Here is a 20,566-nt window from a genome sequence, read left to right on the forward strand (position 1 = left end):
GTTACAACCTTTTCTAATATCTGTCCTGGAAACACGAGGTAGAGAGAAGGAAACAAATGAAAAGAAGAAATCTTTGCACTTATGGCAAGGAGAAGAATGGAACCAAAAGATGTTTACATCCTAATCCCTACAAGCTGGGAACTCACTACCCAGTATGGCCTAAGGGACTTGGCAGATGGGACTAAACTAGTGATTTCCAGTAGAGGAGATTATCCTGGATTGTCTGAGAGGACCATAAACATAATCCCTAGGGTCCTTGTAAAAGAAAGGCAAGAAGGTCTGAGGAGGAAGAAGGGGATGCCACAGGCAGGAATAAGAAAATCTCCAGGACTCTCCCCTTGGAGGAACACAGCTTTGCCCGCAACCTGATTTCAGTCCTCTGAGACCCTGCTTAGACTGCCAGTGCCCATGACTGAGAGACATACACGCAATAACAGGAAGCCAGACCAGAGCGGTTGCTTCCTCCTTCTCTTTCAACAGGTGAAGAGCTGGAGCTCCCTGTACTCACTGTCGTTACTTTCAGTTTATTAATTTCTAAGTTACTGTCTATAGGGAATGGCTTTTCTCATGTCGCTGGATAAGATCTAGAGGGTTTTTAAAGTTTTGTTTTATTTTGGTGTGTGTGTGTGTGATATTGCACAATTGACCAGTTTACTCCCTAGAATTCTCAATTCTATGAGATCTTATTGTACAATTTATCCTAGGGGGTCAGTGGCTAGTTTTGTATGAAAATGATGGAATTCTGATCTGATAAGCAGAAGTGAATTGCGAGGATAATGCCAGAGTATTTGGATGTGAAGCTGTTCCCTCACATGATGTAGTGGCTGACATACTCTTCTTTCTCATCTTCCTCCTCCTCCCTGTGGCCTGCACATTGCAAGAAAACAGAAGGTGAGGGAGGGGGGCCGGCACAGAATTTCAAAGGATGCTACTAATCTCCGAGCAAGACTTTGGGAAGGCTCCCTTTGGTCTAAAAATGAAGAATCATTGTGTCAGTTCTTGCAAGGGTATCCTGGGTGACGTTTACCTCAAACCTCAGAGGATTTCAAGATGCTGTAGTACGTGCACTTCCTATCAGCTGGTGGAGAAGCTGAGCTGCATGTGTTGCTGATGGTGGTATCATGAGTGGAGGATGAAGGGATACAAGGAAAGCAGCCATTGTCCCATGGGTGCTATAGCAGCCTTGGGATTTAATCTTGGGAGACTGTTTTGAATGTTAACTCTTCCTCCTCCTCCTCCTCTTCCTCCTCCTCCTCTTCTTCCTCCTCCTCCTCCCCCCCTTCCCCCTCTTCCTCTTCTTCCCCTTCCTCCTCCTCCTCTTCCTCCTCTTCCTTTCTTTTTTGTGTCTATACTGGGGCTTGAACTCAGGGCCTGGATATTGACCCCTAGTTCTTTTGCTTGAAGCTACCACTTGAGCCACACCTACATTTCCATTTTTTTCCTTTTTTTTTTGAATAGTTTATTAGAGATGAAAATTTCATGGATTTTCTACCTGGGCTGTTTTTGTGAACTATGGTCTCAAGATCTTAGCCTCCTGAGATATGATTATAGGCACAAGCCACCTGCACCAAGCTGTGGGTCTTGAACACTGGGCCTGAGTGCTTCAGCTCAAAATTAGCACTCTACCACTTGATCCACAGCACCACTTCCAGTTTTCTAGTGGTTAATTGGAGATAAGAGTATCATGGATGTTCCTTCCAGGCCTGGCTTTGAACCATAATCCTTAAATCTCAGCTGTCTGAGTAGATAGAATTGTAAGCATGAGCCACCAGTGCCTGGCCCAGTGAGTATTAATCCTTGGAAGGACTATTTTGCAATCCTTGTGACTATATTATCAACTTTGCCCAAGGACAAAAGGGTATGTCATTTCTCTTTATAAAGATCACAAGAACAGTAGTATACTTCAGCATGGTTACAGGCAGGTTATGTGATACTGCCTTTCCTTCATGGCTCTCAGCAGTTGTATGATGACTGTATTATTTAGTAAATAGACTCTTCAAGCCAGGCAGGCCAATTGAGAGTGACGGGTTTGGTTAATTTAAAAGGAGACTCAGTTATTGCATGTTTACTTATTCTGTGAGGATGATGGTGTCTAGGGATATTCCTAGTAGGATAAATTCTCACCACTGGATTGACCTCAAATTTATAGCACCCTCTTCCAACTTACCATGCCAAAATTATGGAACAAAACCAGGTAATACCTTCATCCCCTTATAGGTCTTTGGGAAAAGAATAGACATGAGTATAACAGACCTTGCCCAACAAGCTCCACTTTGGAGAAGTCCTAAATTCTGTAAGTTCACTACCCGTCATGGAGCTAAGTATACCTTTAAATGGGCTCTGCTCACTCACTTGTGGCCCCTCAATGCTGAAACTCAGTTTTCTTTTAAAACTAGAGCATGGGCCAGATGTTGGTGGTTCACAACTGTAATCCTAGCTACTCAGGAGGCTAAAATATGAACAATCCAGGCAGCAAAGTCTGTGAGACTCTTATCTCCAATGAACCAAGAAAAAGCTAGAAGTGAGGGTGTAGTTCAAGTGGTAACACTCTAGCCTTGACCAGAAAAAGCTAAGGGAGAGCACCCTGACTCTGAGTTCAAGCCTCAGTACAGGCACAAAACATACACAGACACAGACAGATACACATGCACATAAAGCCTAAACAAATAACAAGCAAGCAAACAAATAAAAACCCCAAACAAACAAAACAAAACAAAACAAAAAACAGTTGGAGGATGGATTTGATTTTCTCTAAATTTCCATCTAATATTTATTCAATCTGAATTTTGACTTCCAAAATGTAGTCGCAAAAGGGTAGAGCTGATGGCCCTTTCAGATTTTTGTTCTGGGTATGGATTTCCTAAGCTTTCTCTAGAAAGTTTTCTGGATCTACTTATTGACCTGTAAGAATAGAAAGATCTGGGGCTGGGAATGTGGCTTAGTGGTAGAGTGCTTGCCTAGCATACATGAAATCCTGGGTTCAGTTCCTCAGTACAACATACAGAAAATCCAGAAGTGGTGCTGTGGCTCAAGTGGTAGAGTGCTAACTTTGAGCAAAAGAAGCTCAGGGACAGTGCCCAAACCTTGAGTTCAAGCTCTAGGACTAGCAAAAGAGAAAAAGAATAGAAAGATCTGCATAAACCAGAAAGTGTCATCAAAGTTAATAACATGGATTTGAAATTACACTTTGAAAAATGTTCTTTTTTAACCCACCAATTGAGGCTCTTCAAGTCACATCTGCTTAAACTATGTGACACTGCCCAACGTATAAACAGGGGACTCTGGGGACTCTGAACACCGGAAGGTCTCAGCCCTTGAGTTTAGCCCCTCCCACTTGGCTTCCTGTTGATAGCAAGAGGGCTCTGAGCCATCATGTTTGTCTTTGAAGTCTTGTATTGGGTGATGAGTGAAGATTTAAGTTCCTGAGTGGGATTGATTGGTCTTGAAGGACAGGACTGAAGTTGGCCTTGTGCTTGGTGTGAGCTTCCAGGGGTGGTGGGGGTCCCTGAGGGCACACTTCCAGGGAAGCTGCAGGTCAGAATCATCCTCCTGCGACCCTGTTGTCTCTCTGATTTCAGGAAGGTACCTTGTGTGGGAGATAAGCAACAACAGCACCTTTGGGCCTGTGAGAGTTGGTTGTTAGACATTGGTTTTATGCACATGTATGATTTAGTGCCAGGTTTCTACTGTCAGAACAGCAGCTACATAAACAAATTCCACAAGCTGGGAGAAATCACTAGGAAATTGACCCCTTCCATCACCTAACAATGAAATATCATCTAAGAGGAAGGAAAAGCTCCTAAAAACAAACCCATAAAGCTTTTCCTTTCTGAGCTCTCAGACCTCAGACTAGGCGGTAGGCCTGGGGACCATCTGTCACAGTCATTAAAGACCCTGTGTTCTCTTTAATGGAGTCTTGGTTAGGTTGCTAACCAGCATCCAACCAATCAACATCACTGTCAAACCACCTCTCAGCTGGAAATGTGTAATTTCCAGCGAGTCACAAAAAAATAGGGAAACTTACGCAGAGTTTCCTTGGCCACTTCCCCATCTGGTGATCACGTACATAAACACCACCAAAGGCTGGGGTGCTCCCCTATGCGGAGAAAAAGGTGTGTCCATGCCACTCCGTTGGAGTGAGTGACATAGCCTGGTTAGGAAATCCCGGCACATAAGAGGGTATATAAATCCCAGCAGGGACCGCTGAGCCTCCACTGAAGGTGAAAGTCTGGCCTGGCAGCTTTCCCTAGGCAAGAAGCAACAAGGTTCAAGAATGCAGAGCTGCAGGTAAGAGAGGGAGAAGAGAGGAAAGCGAGGAAAAGAGAGGAGGAAAGGAGAAAGAGAGAGAAAGAGAGGGGGAGAGAGAGAGAAAGGAATCAGAATATCTGAGGGAACAAGGTACAAGAATGCAGAGCTGCAGGTAAGAGAGGGAGAGGAGAGAGGGGGGAGGTAGGGAGGGAGGGAGAGAGAGAGAGAGAGAGAGAGGAATCAGAACATCTTTGTCCACCACCCAGGTGACTTTCTTCATTTCTCAGGACCCCAGATGTGTCTCATTTGGGAGACCTAACTCATCAGTGACCTTGTTATGATCTGACCTTAAGTATCACTGGACTTTTCTGAGCTTCTCTGTCCCCCAAAGGGGCTAGATCAGAGGGCTTCAGTGACAGATGAAAATGTGCAATCCAACTTGAGGAGATGGATGGGTGTCCACCTCATTCGTCCACCTCCAAGATAGAGGTTTTCTTCCTTGGAAGGCTCTGGGGATGTTACCAATGTGAAATGTTTGTATTTTGCAAGGATCTCACCCTGTCCTAACAGCTGAGCCCTCAGCCCTGACTGAGCAGCATGCTCATGGTTGTCTAGGAGAGAAGCATTGTGGACAGCATTGTCCATGTATGTGTCCTTGAGCGTAAGTAGCCCAGGTTCAAAGTTCAGTGTTGCTTCTTTCAGGTTGGGTGAGGTTGCACAATTTGTGAGCAACTCTTGGTGCTCACTTCCCCCATCTTCTCATCACAGCCAATGAACCCTAATAACGGAAGGTACTTAGGGTCTTGGGTGGTGCAAAGAGGGACTTTGTCCACATTTGCTCTTACGCGTTGAAGTCCCTTCTCTTCGTTTTAGAGGTTTGCACTCTGTTTGAGGCTCCAGACTCTCTCTACTCCTAGCCTCCAGGTCAGCCTCCCCACATGGTGTGATCTTGGTCAAAACTCTTCCTCTTCCAGTTTCACTTCCTCCTCAGTTTCAGTAAACTGAGGCAGGGGAGTGGACTGCCCTTCCCTTTCCCTCCCAGAACTCCCTGTCTGTGGCAGGATGATGCTGGAATCTCTTTCTCTCTATGTTCCTTTTTACCTCCCACCGAACTCACTCTTTCCCCTGGCCCATTTCCCCCAGCTCTGCCTTCCCACAAAGTCTGTGGTGGACTTGCTTCCCCCCAGCTCAGAGCAGTGCCCCAGCATGCAAAGCACAGAAAGGAACACCTTTCATAATTGTCATACAAAGCCTGGTGATTTGGAGGCAAGAAGGAAGGATAGGTCAAGGCTGAGCGATGAGGATAATCTCTGTCCTATGTGTTGCAGTTGTCCTGGAGCCCCCTTCCTGGCCCTGCCAGCACAACTTCCTCTCAGCATCCCCACTCCCAACATTTGACAACTAAAGCCAAGTGATCCCAAATACACACAGAACCCAATCATCACTCCTTCCATGCCCCAGGATAGAGTCAGTCTTCAAGGTCAGCTAACAGCCGAAGTAGTCCAAGTGATGCAGGTTCATGGTACCTTCTAATGTTACTGTCACCCACTGTACTTGTGGGGACACTTCAAGACAGTAAGGGTGGTCCCAGGTCCTTAAATTTAAGTCTGCAGCAGAATCTCCTGGCAGGTTGATTACAGTGCAGAATGAGTCGGGTGTAGTGGCATTCTTGGATGTCTTGAGATCAGGAAGATCATGGCTTGAGATCAGTCTAGCAAAAAGGGTGACCTTTTTGCTATGTGTTGACATAGCTGTGTGCAGTGGCATGTGCCTGTCATTCTAGTTATGTGGGAAGCTGAGGCCAGGAGAAGGTGAGGCTAGGCAGAAAAATCTGTGAGATTCTGCCTCAATGGAAAGAAATTGGGTATAGTGGCATGTGCCTGATATCTTAGCTAAGGTGAGGCATTAAAAGAAATAGGAGGATCAGTTCTGGCCTGAGCCTGGGCAGGAAGGAAGACCACATCTCAGAAACAACCAGCACACAAAAGGGCTACAGATGTAGCTCTGTGGTATGGTAGAGTACCTGCCTAGTAAGCATGAGAGGTTAAGTTCAAGCCCTAGCAACTAACCTCCAACTCTCCCAAGAGAATTGACTGCTGGGCCCACACTGATTTTTTCTGATTCAGTAGAAATGGGCAGGGTACAGGGGCTCACATCTCTACAAGGTTCTCAGGTTATGTTGGAGATGCTGGTGCAGGGACCACATTTTGAGAATCACTTCCTTTGGAGGTGAGAGATTTGGTCTATGGGGGAGTTATTGGGAGCTAGGTTCTTTTGAGATCAGTGCTTCTTGTATTCCCTGAGAGGCTTGTCAATATGCACATGGTTCTTATTTCTTAGGTCAACAGCAGAGTCTGGGAACCTGCATTTTGCACCATCATTGTTCATTTTGCGGACCCACAGACCATACTTTGAACAGGGCTTTAGAAAATTTATGATGAGGTCTTATTTGAGAGCAAGGAACAAGGTAATATAAAGCTCTGGGTGGCTGGTACATTGCTACAGCTAAGATTCATCAGAATGTTTCCTTAGATGAGTGTGACAGGCAGAATCCTAGTATGACTTCCACTGATTCATCCTGTTGTATAATCCTTTCCCCTTGAATGAAGTGGGGATGTGTGACTATTTTCATGGAGCAAAAGTTCCTCTGCTTTTAGTACCACCCTTTACCTTAAAACCTTTTGTCTCTTGGCTTTCAGGTTTTAAACCTAGAAAAACTGGGCCCACCTACCTGCTTCCTCTTGGAGCTTCTGTCCATTCACGCTGACCTCTAAGGCCCTCCCCCACTTTTTTCTACTTCTCTTTCCTACTAGGAAAGAATTTCTTCCATGTCCTACCCACTTCCTTCCCTCCTTTGTGAGCAGGACTCTGTGCTTCCCCTTTTCTGAGGCCTTTGTAGCAGAACATTCTGGAAGAATGTTGCAAGAAGAGAAATACACTGAGAGGCAATGACAATATTACTACTATGCAGGTCCCATACTAGAGAAAGAGGATTTTGAACAAAATTTGAAGTGTTCTTTGTGATTCAAGGATGCCAGCTATTAATTCCTTCAGGTATTTCGTATGATAGCTTTTAGAGGCCTTTTGGAGGCAGGCCACAGAAACACAGGCAAATACTTGTGTCTGCTTTTCAAGGTGTCAGATGGTTATAGTCTTTGGTTCTTGCATATGTCTAAATCATTTTTCTGTCTCCTTTGTTTCTGAGCATCAGCTACCATTGGTCTTGGTGTGTGCTTTCTTCTATCAGCCCTCTATTTTTATAATTTGCTACATCTAATTTCTTTTTTCCTCCCTCCCTCTCTTCCCTCCCTCCCTCTCTCCCTCTCTCCCTCCCTTCCCTCCTTCCCTCCCTCCCTCCCTTCCTCCCTTCCTCTCTTCCTTCCTTCCTTCCTTCCTTCCTTCCTTCCTTCCTTCCTTCCTTCCTTCCTTCCTTCCTTCCTTCCTTCCTTCCTCCCTCTCTCTCTCCCTTCCTTCCTTCCTTCGTTCCTTCGTTCCTTCCTTCCTTCCTTCCTTCCTTCCTTCCTTCCTTCCTTCCTTCCTTCCTTCCTTCCTTCCTTCCTTCCTTCCTCCCTCCCTCCCTCCCTTCCTCCCTTCCTTCCTGTACATGGTCCACTACTGAGCTACATTCCTAGTTCCTCAAATCTGTTTTTGATTCAACATTCTATTCACCTCTTGCTGCATGAAAAATTACCCTGAAATGTAGTTGTTTAAAACAATTGTTAATTTACACATCCCATCCATGAAGAGCTAGACAATTCCTCTGTACTATGAGGACTGGTGTTGTTCAAACAGTGGCTGTGGTTCTCAACCAGTGAATGGAATCATCTGGAGATTTTAAGGTGGCTTTTCTGTCATGGCTGTTGCCTTTGAGGGGAGTCCTGGAGACTGGTCCAGCTCAACCAGGCCCCCTTGGCAAGGTGGTCTCAGCATAGTCAGACTGTTTCCATGGTGACTGGTTTTTCCTGGAGTCAAACTTCTAAGGAAACCAGTGGCACCTGTGCGTGGTTTTCTGGGCTAGCTTTAGAGTTCACAGTATCACTTCAGTTGCATTCTATTGGTCATGTGAATTCCAGGCCCGCCCCACATTCAAGTGAGGTGAGTTGGATTCCACTTCTTGGTGGCAGACTAGGATGAAAGCATTTTAGAAGACCATGTGGAATGAGACAAGAGTTGGGACAATGGGCAGAAAATGCAATCTACTCTTCTGAAAAACTAACCATACTCATACAAATAAGGGGAAAGAACAGCTGGCAAAAGGCTTCCAAGTTGCTTCTGTGAGTAAAATATACCCCCCTTTGTGTTGGGATCCTGTTGGCTCTCTTCAGTGATTTGGGTCTTTCTGTTCTTGCTTCTGCTGTCTGTGTGATATTTAGATGGGCGAGTTTTCTTGAGGATTGAAAGATTTGAGTTGTTTCAGATGGTACAAGGTTGAAAACAACATTTGGTTCAAAGGTTGTGCATCCACCAGTACCCAGTGCTTTAAGGGAGTATTCAGGTAGTAATTAATGAATATCATCTAGCCATAGTCCAACAGAGCTGGAGCCCCATTGCCCCAGATTCCCAAGCCCTGAGTATTGGCATCTGACCTTTTCTGCCTTGGAGACCTACAGCAAATGAGTTGACCTGGTTCAGTCCTTAATTAGGTCCCTTGACTTGATGCTTTAGAAATGGAAGCTCTAACCAAGAGCAGACCTGTGCCCCAACCTGGATTAGAATCATAGGTGTTTATGCCTGAGAGGACACTCTCAGCCCAAACTTTGTATTTTAGAGATGAAGAAACTGTGCCCTTGGATTATGTAAGTGATTCTGTGGTTGCTTAAGATCACATAGCTAGAATATGCAATGTGAAGACAGGCTCTGAATGAGCCAGGGTTACTAGGAACTCTAGAAGGTATGAGTAGAGGCTTTGACTGTGGGGTCTGATGAGTTGGGTTGATGTATGGAGATGTCTTTTCCTGGTGCTTCTTGGGATAGAAGTTGGTTAAGTTCATAAGGTTCCACAGGAAGAGGGCACCTTTAGTGAGAAGAGTTATTTGTTGGCAGAAAGACAAACTGAGTGTGAAGCCATAACAATATCTCTAGGTCTTCCTTGCTAAGGTACCACCTGTGTGGCCTGAGGCTCAGTGGCCAGGTCTGGCAGGAAGGGTCTTCTTAAGCCATAACTTTTAGGATATGATTTGGTTTACTCAGGCCTCACCAAGAAGTGGAGGATTTTGGTCAAATAATATGGCCAGTTGTCAGCCTGTGGCTCATGCCTGTAATCCTAGCTACTCCGGAGACTGAGATCTGAGGATCCTGATTCTAAGCCAGCCTGGGCAGAAAAGTTCCCATGAGACTCTTATCTCCAATAAACAACTCAAAAAAACCAGAAGTGGTGCTGTGGCTCAAGTGGTAGAGTGCTCACCTTGAGCACAGAGGCTCAGGGACAGTGTGCAGACCCTGAGTTCAAGCCTGGGACTGGCCAAAAAAAATAAAAATAAAAATGAAAAAGTTGGCAGTTGTCATTCTGACTGGGCACTACAGCCAGAGACAGTTCACCATGAAGTTTGGAGGCTGTATTCACGTAATTTTGTATAAACACAAATAATATAGGAATTCTGTTTTTTTTGTCTTTTTGTTTTTTGTTTTTTGGGGGGCTTGAACTCAGGGCCTGGATACTATCCCTGAGCTTTTTTGCTCAAGGCTAGTACTCTACCACTTAGAGCCACAGAAATCACTTCTGGTTTTCTGCTGTTTAATTGGAGATAAGAGTCTCTTGGACTTTCCTGCTTGGGCTGGCTTTGAGCTATGACCTTCAGATCTCAGTTTCCTGAATACCTAGGATTACCAGTGTGAGCCACTAGTACCTGGCTGGAGTTCTGTTGTTCTTTTTTTTAAAGAATTGATTGTATTCAAAATTCATGCATCTCAGATACAAAATTAGTACTCACAAATTAAGGCTGGGTAAAACTCTGTTTTACCAGTACATTTTCCAACAAAAGCTTCAGCAACTTTGTTATAGATTTCTCTTTATTAGAAACTAGAGAGTCTTTCTTATGCTGCACCATCTTAAAATGATTGTGATTGCCTGAGAATTAATTTTTATAGAAATACGTATTTTTTTCTCATGGGTTTCAAAAAGTGCTATATGACATGCATGAAACATGTGTGGGTGGATTTTGGGAATTGATTTTTCTATATTGGATATGACTTAAGTGATAAGTGTAAAGCCTGAGAGGTAATCGACGTCATTAACATTCAACATCTGCTCCTTAGTTTTGTTCTTTAAATGACTACTTGGCCTGATTCAGAGCTGGGGCAGTTGCCTAAAAACCTTCTGGGAAGGAGCAGGGATAGTAATAAAAAAAGGCTTAATCACTGCAGTGACTTTAGTCTCAATAAATTCAAATAAACCATAGAAACATTTATTTATTTTTTTATTTCTGGGGCCATCCCCTAACTTAATTGTTCTCAATTTGCTTAAAAAAATGTATTCCTGCATTTATTCTGAAGTATTTAGGAATAAAGCCAGTGATCTATAACTTTCAAGCATTTAAGGGAATATATATATATATACGTGTATGTGTATAATTCAACATATACATATATGCGTGCATATACATATCTGTCTGTCTATCTATCAGTTATATACCTTAGAGGAAACAAGAAAAAAGTAAATGCAGAAGTAGGTTAAGTTGGCACATATTTGTGGTCCCAGTTTGTGGGAATCAGGGGAAGGAAGATAGATTGAGGTCTGTCTGGGAAAAAGTAGGAGTCCCTATCTGAGAAATAAACTGGAGGTAAAAGGACTGGGAATATGGTTGAAGAGGAAGAAGTCTTGCCTGGCAAGTATGAAGACCTGAGTTAAATCCCCAATACTGAAAAACAACAACAACAATAACAACAAATCCAGAACAAAATAAAACCAAGTAAAAAACCGGTTAGATGCAAGTGGCTCACATCTGTAACCCTAGCTGAGGATGGTGGTTCAAAGCTAGCCTGGACAGGAAAGTCCATGAAACTCTTATCTCCAATTAACTACCAGAAAAAAAAATAAAGCTGGAAGTGGAGCTCTGGCTCAAGGGGTAGAGTGCTAGTCCTGAATGAACACTGTCCAGGCTCTGATTTTAAACCCCAGAACAGGCACGCACACACGCACAAACCCCAAACACAAATTCGCAAAATGTTAGTAAATGAATCAAGGTGAAATATATACTGGTCTTGACCATCCCATTCTATTTCTTTCTCTATTTTTTTTGGCATTGCTAGGGTTTGAATTTAGGGTCCTGTACTTGCTAGGCCCAAAATATTCTACCACTGGAGTGAAACCTCTAGCCCCCTTTCCCTTAGTTAGATTTTATATAAAGTCACATTTTCTCCTAGCCTTCTTGGACAGCAGTACTATTTATGCTTCTCCTCTTCTCATATAACTAAGATGACAGGCACCCACTTCCATACCAAGATTTTATTGATTAGAGATGAAGTTTTGCTTTTTTTTCTTCTTCTGTTTTTGACCTGGCCTAGCCTTCAATGGCAATCCTTCCAATGTCTGCCTCCTGAATTGCTGAGATTACAAAGGTGAGCCACTGGTCTGGCTGGTCACAATATTCTTTCAGCTTTTTAGTCTTTTTTGCACCTTAGGCTTTACGTGTTGTCCTTTTTGATCCCTGGCATTAAAAGGGAGATGGCCAGTTAGTTACCTAGGCCTCAGTATGTGGTGTAGAAAGATGCTTGTAGTGCTGTCATACCTGTCTACTTGCTGTTGTGTCTTTAGCTCTTTCTACCTTAATGTATCCTCCCTCCTTCCATTAGCTCCTCACACATTCCCCTCATTTTCCTTCTTTCTTCTTTTCTTCTCTTCTTTCTTCTGTCAGGTGGACTTAGAGCCTCACCTTACCCCTGCCCCAGATTCCTCCTCCTCTTTCTCCTCCCCCTCCCTCCCTCCCTCTCTCCCTCCCTCCCTCCCTTCCTTCCTTCCTTCCTTCCTCCCTCCTCCCTCCCCCCTCCCCCCTCCCTCCCCTCCTCTCCCCTCCCTTCCCTCCCCCCCTCCCCCCCTCCCCCCTCCCTCCCTCCCTTCCTTCCTTCCTTCCTTCCTTCCTTCCTTCCTTCCTTCCTTCCTTCCTTCCTTCCTTCCTTCCTTCCTTCCTTCCCAGTGCTGGGATTTGCACTCAGGACCTGGGTGCTGTCTCTTAGTTTTTTTCACTCAAGGGTAGTATTCTGCCACTTGAGCTACAGCTCCACTTCTGATTTTTCGCTGGTTAATTGGAGATAAGAGTCTCATAGACTTTTGTGCCCTGGGTTTTGAACTAGGATCCTCTTTTGAACTACCCTCTTGAGTAGTTAGGATTACAGGCATGAGCCACCAATGTCTGCTCTCTTATTTTCTTATGTCCTGCCATGCTTTTCATCTTATTCTTTTGCTTTCTTACATGGAGGGAGGTGAAACATGCTTATTTCTTTGGGAAAAAAGAGTTTGAACTTTAAATACTTGGAATGTGCTATCATAGAAATTTTTTCTGGTAATAAGGTCAAGTCAGATTTCAGGAGAAATGTTATACTGCTTGTGCTTTGAAAACATTCTTAAAGAAAGTAGGGCAGGAGAATAATGTTTTGCTGCAAACCTCTGCAAACAAATCTCCCTCGCTCATTTCTGGGACTGTCAAAGATTCACTATTTCCCACGCTACAGCAATTTGGGTTCCAGCCCCTTTTCTGAGGTTTCTGATGACTGCAAAATGTTACTACTATGTGCTTGTGGTGTGAAGCCACATCCTGGAGAAGTCAAGTCAAACATCTGTTATACTGAAGTCCAGGGAAAGAAACCAAGACAGCTTCCCTGGTGGGGGTAGGTTGGAGCATGGCCAGAAGGTGGCTTCCGAATTTCATTCTTCTGCAAAAGGGCTCTTGTCGAACATCTCTTTCCTCTCTCTTGACCAGCTGTGCAATGGGGTCCAACTTCCTGACAAGCTGTGCAATCTGTACCGTTTCCAACTCATCTCCATTACCTGTCTGAAGAAGAGGTGGCAGTAGAATCTCTGATGCTCTTCAGCAAAATAACTCTTTCTTGGCCAGTCATTCAGTCTGTTTTATTTTATTACTGAAAACATACTGGCACTATATGTTCAATCACAAAATAAAGTGATGAGATTAAAGAATATTTACTGCAAGAGGCACAGCCTGGCAGGATTGCAATTCAAAGTCAGCTCTGGTAAAGTATTAGTGAGCATCTATCTTTACAAGTTAGCTGGGTGTGGTGATGTATGCTTGCCATTCCAACTACAGTACAAGTGCACATAGGAGGATGGTAGTCCAGGCTGGCCTGGAGATTCTAATCCCCCCTACAAAAAAATAACAAAAGCCAAAAAGATGGGGTATATATCTCTGAATGATGAAGTGTGAGTAAATAAAGGAATATAAAATAAAAGGAAGGTATTGAAGGGATGAATGATACAGATCAAGATTCATTGCTTTATTAAATGGCAAAAAATTCAGTACATAACCTAAAAGTTAAGAAAAGTGAGGGAAAAGGTAAGGTAGGAGGGGTGAGTGAGAATGTTAAGAGGGGTGACATTGATCAAGAAGCACTGTCTTCATAAACTACTGTTTATACAGCTACTTAGAGAAAATAAAAATATAGTGGAAAAAATAAAGGGGTGAGTCAAATGCAGGTGGTTCATGTCTGTAATCCTAGTTATTCAGGAGGCTGAGATCTGAGGATCAAGATTCAAAGCCACCCTGGGCAGGAAAGCCAGTGAAACTCTTTTCTCCAATTTGCCACTAAAAAGCCAGAAGTGAAGGTGTGACTCCTGTGATAGCCCTAAAGCCTTGAGGGAAAAAGTCAAGTGAGAGATCAAGGTCCTGAGTTCAAGCTTCAGTACTGGTATACACACACACACACACACACACACACACACACACACACACACACACACACACAGAGCCCGATAAAATAACATAAATAAAAGAATAATGGTAAAGGACAAAAACCTGCTAAGGGTAGCACCTGAGGAGAATTAGGAGATCCATTTTAAAAGGAAAGAGTCTTTCTACTTTATACTCTTATAAACCTTTCAAATGTTATACCTTACAGATATGCAAATTAACATCATCACTGATAAGGGCAACACAGTTGTGGCAGATCTCCGGAGATGAGTGGTTCACAGTAAGTACTGGGAAAGCAAGGAAATGACATCCATAAAATAATCTTCAATGAAAGAGATTTTTTTTTTGAAATAGTGGATACAAAAAAAAGTTGTATTCCTATAGGGAAATATGAAATAATCAACAGAGGTACTTTTGAGGCTTGGGTTTGTGGCATTTTCCTTTTTAACTTATACAATAATATATATATGTATATATATATATATATATATGTATGTGTATGTATATACTATAAATGTATATATACACATATATGGAACTATATAATGTATATACACATATCTCCATATACTGTATAATGACATTTTGTTCAATGACAGATCACATATAAACCATATACTATGACAGTGACTCTCTGTTAGCCTTTGTGTAGCTGTGACCAAATAACTGATAGAAATAACTTGTGGTTTGTTTGGCCTCTCAGTTTCAGACATGTCAATCCATCATGATGGAGAAGATGTGGTAGAGCAGAGATGCTGGCATCATGGTGGCCAGGAAACAGAGAAAGGGATTATAAGTGGAGAGGACAAGATCTAGCCTCCAAGGACACATAAAAGTAAAAATGGCAGTGACCTACCTTCTCCAATTATGCCTACTACTTTAATCACCTCCCAATAATGTAATCGGACTATAAACTCATCAAGAAATTGACATTCATTAGATGAGAGCCCTTGTGATCTAGGTATCTCTGAAAACTCAGAACTGTTCTTTATTAATTTTTCAGGGATTTCTCAATTCAATCAGTTGGCAATTAAGATTCACCATCACAAATCTACACTTTTTCAACTTGACACCCAATCACATTTGCTTATACCATACCTTTCCACCTCTGGCTCTCAAAGACTCATGGGCCATCTTTAAAAAAAAAATCTTATTATTTTTGTTGTTTTTAAATTTTTTAAGTCACAAATACCTTTTAATATTCACAATGACAATCATCATTATCTTAATCTACATTGCTTATGGACTCTATGACCTTTAACAATAAAACTATTCTTTCACAAATCAGGTGATATATACATTTCTTTCCTTTTGTTTAGGATCAGCTGTTCCCTCTTTGTCTCTTATTCTCTCCCTCCCATCCATCACTATTCATGGGCCATCTTGTAATGCTAAATACAACTAATCCCCTTTCAAGAGTCTCCAAAGTCTTAGCGGTTCCAACTTTGTTCAAAAGTTCAAATTCACATCTCCTTTGAGACTCAAGGCAAACTCGTATGTATGAGCCCTCAGATTAGCTAACACCTAGTTTTTCTGAATTCCCTCTGCACAACTTAATTCTCCTTTTCCAACAGTAATTAGACTTGCTTAATTCAATGCCACTCTTTCTCAACACACTGAAAACTCTATGAGGGTAGGAACCACATCTGCATTGTTCTCATTAACTCCACAGCCTTGAAGAGGAGTCTTTCCAATGCATTTGATAAATTGACTTTATTGTAAAAGATAAACTTGAAGCGATTTGACTTTGTCTTCTAACCTCAAACTTTTGTACTAATGACACATGCATTTCCTTTTATTTCTCAAGGCTCTTCCTGTCATAAAATACACAATAAATACTCTTAGTTGATTATTTAGCCAGAAAATCTTAATGGCCTTGAGCCTAAATCCTGGTCAGTTTTATTCCACACTGAATAAAAATGTTTAATTGCTCTACTGGTTTATACATTGAACGTCCAAGTAAGATTTCTGAAGACTAAAAACATGAGCCAGAAAACACATCCACAGGAAGGTTTTTCTAGGACAATGATGTACTTTCAGATCACCTCCACATCATCGCCAGATTCTAACTCTCTTCGTTATACATAAATGCTTAAATATCTTAGTTTTAGTACTGTGTAGGGGTCAAGGTGGCATTGCAGGTCCCTGTGTTGAGGGGTTAGGCTTGGGGTACAGAGTTCAGCCTCACAAAATTGCTTCCAGTCCACCTATCCTTCAAAGCAAGTGTAAACATGTTTTCAGACCTCCATGAAATCTGAGGCTAAGACTAATACAGAAACAATGTGAGCCTTGGGGTAGGGGCTGAACAACTCTTGAGTCAGAGATTTTCAGAGAATCAGCCGAATGGGCTGTGAGCACAGAGCATCTGATGATGCTTGGCAGGCTCCTTCTCCTAAGCTCTTTTTATAAACTCCAGACACACAATGTACTGGGGCTAGGCTTGCCTGTATGATGCTAAAACATGAATATGTAAGAGAAAGTAGTCTAAGGTGGTGAATGGATTCACAAAACCATCAAGGAGGGTCACCCCTTTTCAGTGTTCCATCACTGTCCATTAACCCTCTGTACCTGGTGGTCCAAAATGGTGGTGATAATCCAGCAATCTTATCCATGCTGGTAATGGAAAGGAATGACACATACTAATGGTATATATTTGTAGGGGTTCAATGGTAACATGAATACATTATATAGTGAACAATTCAGGATAAATAACATATCCACTTGGCGTGTTTATCATTTATTGTGGTGAAAATACTTAAAATTCTTTCTTCTGGTTCTTTTGGCTTATACAATGAACGGTTGTGAACAGTAGTCATTCCATTGTGCAATTGGAACAGTAGTCCTCATTCCTCCTCTCTATTTGTAGTACCCATTGACCAGCCTATCACCAGCTTTTTCTCTCTACCTCCACCCATTCATCTGTGATAATCAATATGATATCAATAACATGTAGTCAACATTTTCAAGATTCAATATGTAAGTTCAAATTGTATTTGTGCATGCAACTTATTTTGCTTAGCATGATGTTTTCAGTTCAACCCATGTAGTCATGAATTATAAGGTTTCATCCTTTTTAACAAATGGCTTAATGGTATTCCATTGTGTGTGTGTGTGTGTGTGTGTGTGTGTGTGTGTGTGTGTATAGTATTCTTTATTCATCCCCTGTGGGATATTTAGGTTGATTCCAGATTTTAGTTATTGTGAATTATATTGCAATAAACGGGAGTGTGCAGATATCTCTTCCACACACTGATTTCATTTCCTTTGGATGTATGCCCAGGAATGGGGTTGCTAGACTTTAAGTCTTTTTTTTTTTATAAGAATTTCCCAAGAATATCACATGTTTCTTCTTATGCTCATTAACCAAATTTTGTCACATGGCCATTCCTATTGTAAGAAAGAAGGAGAAATATGGCTTTTGTTTGGATGGGCCATGAACCCACTTGAGAGTCAGAGTTTCCATTATTGGAGAGTAGAGTAGAGAGGGAAGAAACAAACAGTATCTGCTACAGAAAGTTATTTTTTTAAAGAGCAAAAACTTTTGAATCACCAGTCCTAAATCAGTTTTTACTTAGTAGCTAGAAGGCCTAAGCCAAACCTTTTAATCTCTTTTAATACATTGTCTGTAAGGTTGGCATGATACCACATGAGATCAAATGAGAGTCACAGTAATGGTCACTAATACAATTGTCCCTACACAAGAATCTTTGCCTTTGCTTTCCTATTCAAATAAGGAGCATCATTTTTCATTCCTACTTGTTTTACTTCCATACCAGAGGATGAGTGAGTCTAACTACAACCCGTACAGCTGGGTGCATGATGCATAGATGTGTGTCCAAAGAGGACAAAGTGACTGATGCTTCTGCAGCTTTTAGGCTGCCAAACTCAAGGATGAGGTGAGAGTTGAAGGGAAGCATTTGTACTTTGGAAACATGAGAGGAACAGCTTTGGGGAGATCGCTCCTGCTCAGATCCACAGCTAAGGGAGAAATATCAGGTCCTGGCTCCTCATCTCTATGAGCTGAGATGATCCTTTGGACTCTGGTTCTCTAATCATTTGTCTAGAGAATTCTCAATGTCATCCCTTCTCTGAAGAGCCATGTGGGTTTATATGGAGAGATGGAGAGGTGGAGTGGTAACTCAGTTTTGGTTTCATTCTGGATAAATATTCTCTGGTACTTTCTGGCATTGTGAGGCCATATGGGCTGTGAACAAGAGTCAGCCTCTGTCCTGAAGGTTGTCACCATCTGTGGAGAGCCAGGTAAGGAGCAAGCACAGGAGATGACACATATGCTCCCATTGCTTTACCCCTCCCAGCATAATTCTGATGGCACATTTGACCTGTGATTTCTTAAGGCTGATGGAATGTGGGAAGACAAGAAGGAGCTGGTTCTGAGCATGGCAGTTGAGTGACTTTGTCTCCATTGCTTGTGTTTTTGCTATTCCCTGAGAAGATCTTCTCCCAGGATGTTTACTTGTGCAAGAGGAATGAGGGACACATGGAGTAGCCTACCTATAACTTGGAGCCAGGCTTAACTCAGCCTGATCTAGGTTAGCCAACCTCCTCCATAGATTTATTTTTTTCCCCTTCAGGTACTAGGACTTAACTCAGGACTGGGTGCTGTTTGCTGTTTTTTCACTGTTTTTCTCAAGGTTGGTGTTCTGCCATTTGAACTACAGTTCCATTCTGGCTTTTTGTGTTTAATTGGAGATAAGAGTCTCAATGGATTTCCTGCCTGAGCTGGCTTCAGACAGAGGTCCTCAGATCTTAGCCTTTGGAGTAGCTAGGATTTGGAGTAGCCATGGACTTGAGAGTGAGAGGAAATGATTGCTTTATGCCAAATAATTTGGAGATGATTTCTTATGCTGAATTGTTGTGGCAATGGTTAGCTGATAGAATCACCAATGTGAGAAGGGTAATGATGGGGCATTGGCTTACGTATCCCCAGAATATCAAAATTCAAGGATTCTGGAGGTTCTTATACAAAATAGCACAGTAAACAGCATGGTGGTACATACCTGTAATCCTAGCTACTCTGGAGGTGGAGAAAGGAAGATCTCAAGTTTGAGCTTAGCCTGAGCAAACAACAGAAACAGCAAAAGGACTAAAGGTGTGGCTGGAGAAATAGAGCACTTCCTTAGTATGCTTTAAGCTTTGGGTTCAATATCCAATTCCTCAATAAAAAATAAAAAAGGTGTGGTATTTGTTTATAACCTAAGCACATCCTCCTATAAACTTGAAACTGTTTCTAGATAATTTACACTATCTGAATCATTGGAAATAGGGGGCAAATAGTTGTTATATTGCTTTGTTAGGGAATAATGACAAGTAGATAGAATAAGAAAGGCTTGATTTCCCAGCCAGGTTTTTTGACTTTAGTAGCAAAAATGTTGGAGATTCAGAAGGTAAAACATGTCCTGTGCAGGTGTGGGAGTGGAAGGGAAAAGGAAGAGGATGAAGAAGGGAATCTATGGCCAAAATACTTTATGTATATGTGTGAAAATGGAAAAAAAATAAAGCTTTCTGAGACTCATTTGGGAAGGGGTGAAGTGGGAAGGAGAGTGATGGAAGGCATGGTCAAGGTCTGATCAAGGTAGATTGTGTGCGTAAATGGACATTTCAAAATTAAACCCTTGTATAATGAATTGATGTCAAGAAAAAAAATAAACAAAACAAAGCTAAATCCCCCAAAAGTAGTAGTCTTGGAAAACAGCTCTCTAAGGTGTAACCCCATGCTCTAGCTTAGTCTATTCTGTAGGAAAGAGAAGTGGTGAGAAATTCCCTGAGTCCAGTCCTTGATGGATTGATATCAGGAACGTCTACTAGAACTGTGAACTGCAACCTGCTAGCCCTTGAGGCCCTCAGACCCTGCCCCAGACATCCTGGCTGACTGCTGCTTCCCACTGGTGCTTTGCCTCTGTCTCATTCCTCCCTTTCAGAGTCCTGTACTTCTCATGCAGAAGGCTGAATCTGTAAAAGAAACAAAATTGTCTCTTTCTAAAACTCACCTTTTCTGCTGGGCTTTAGAGAAGTATTCACATGACTTTTAGGCAACTGATCTGTAGAAACAATGCACAGTGTCTACAACCAGCTACATGTTAGTCACTTGGGGAAAAACAAATTATACTGATTTGGGGGCTCTTCCTCTAGATTTAATTGGCATGAGCATTTGGTAATTTTTGAAAGCTTCTAGGTGATTCTTATCACCTGGTGTCCAAATGGGAAGTTACCAAGAACAACCTGGTTGAATGAGAATGGATGCAACTGTCTCCTAACTCAACATGCGTTAGACAGCTACATTTATGGATGTCACACCCTGGTTACTTTCAAAAGGCAGAAGGACAATCAGCTCTGTGAGCTGTTTCATGTGCTTCCCTAGCATTATGGTAGAAATACGTATTAGGCTGTGCTTCTAAATACAAAGATTTTAGTTAATGAGCTGTGTTTTCCTGAAGGTT

The 20,566-nt window shown here is 42.2% G+C and overlaps 1 protein-coding gene across 4 annotated transcripts in view; it reads left to right on the top strand.

Annotated features, from left to right (window-relative positions):
- The first annotated feature begins 4,163 nt into the window (after positions 1-4,163).
- The window catches only part of Il1r2 (interleukin 1 receptor type 2), a 42,271-nt gene continuing 25,868 nt past the window's right edge, over positions 4,164-20,566 (top strand). The window contains exons 1-2 of one of the 4 annotated variants that reach the window (XM_042695406.1): positions 4,171-4,287; positions 14,317-14,388. In XM_042695406.1, coding sequence (XP_042551340.1) covers positions 14,375-14,388 — 14 coding nt within the window. In that variant the 5' untranslated portion in view covers positions 4,171-4,287; positions 14,317-14,374. Of the gene's footprint in view, positions 4,288-8,384; positions 8,523-14,316; positions 14,389-20,566 lie in introns of those variants that run through there. The other 3 variants (XM_042695407.1, XM_042695408.1, XM_042695405.1) reach the window with 3 other exon arrangements.

This window comes from Dipodomys spectabilis, unplaced genomic scaffold (genome assembly GCF_019054845.1).
Source record: "Dipodomys spectabilis isolate Male_0828 unplaced genomic scaffold, ASM1905484v1 ptg000187l, whole genome shotgun sequence".
Taxonomy (NCBI): Eukaryota; Metazoa; Chordata; class Mammalia; order Rodentia; family Heteromyidae; genus Dipodomys; species Dipodomys spectabilis.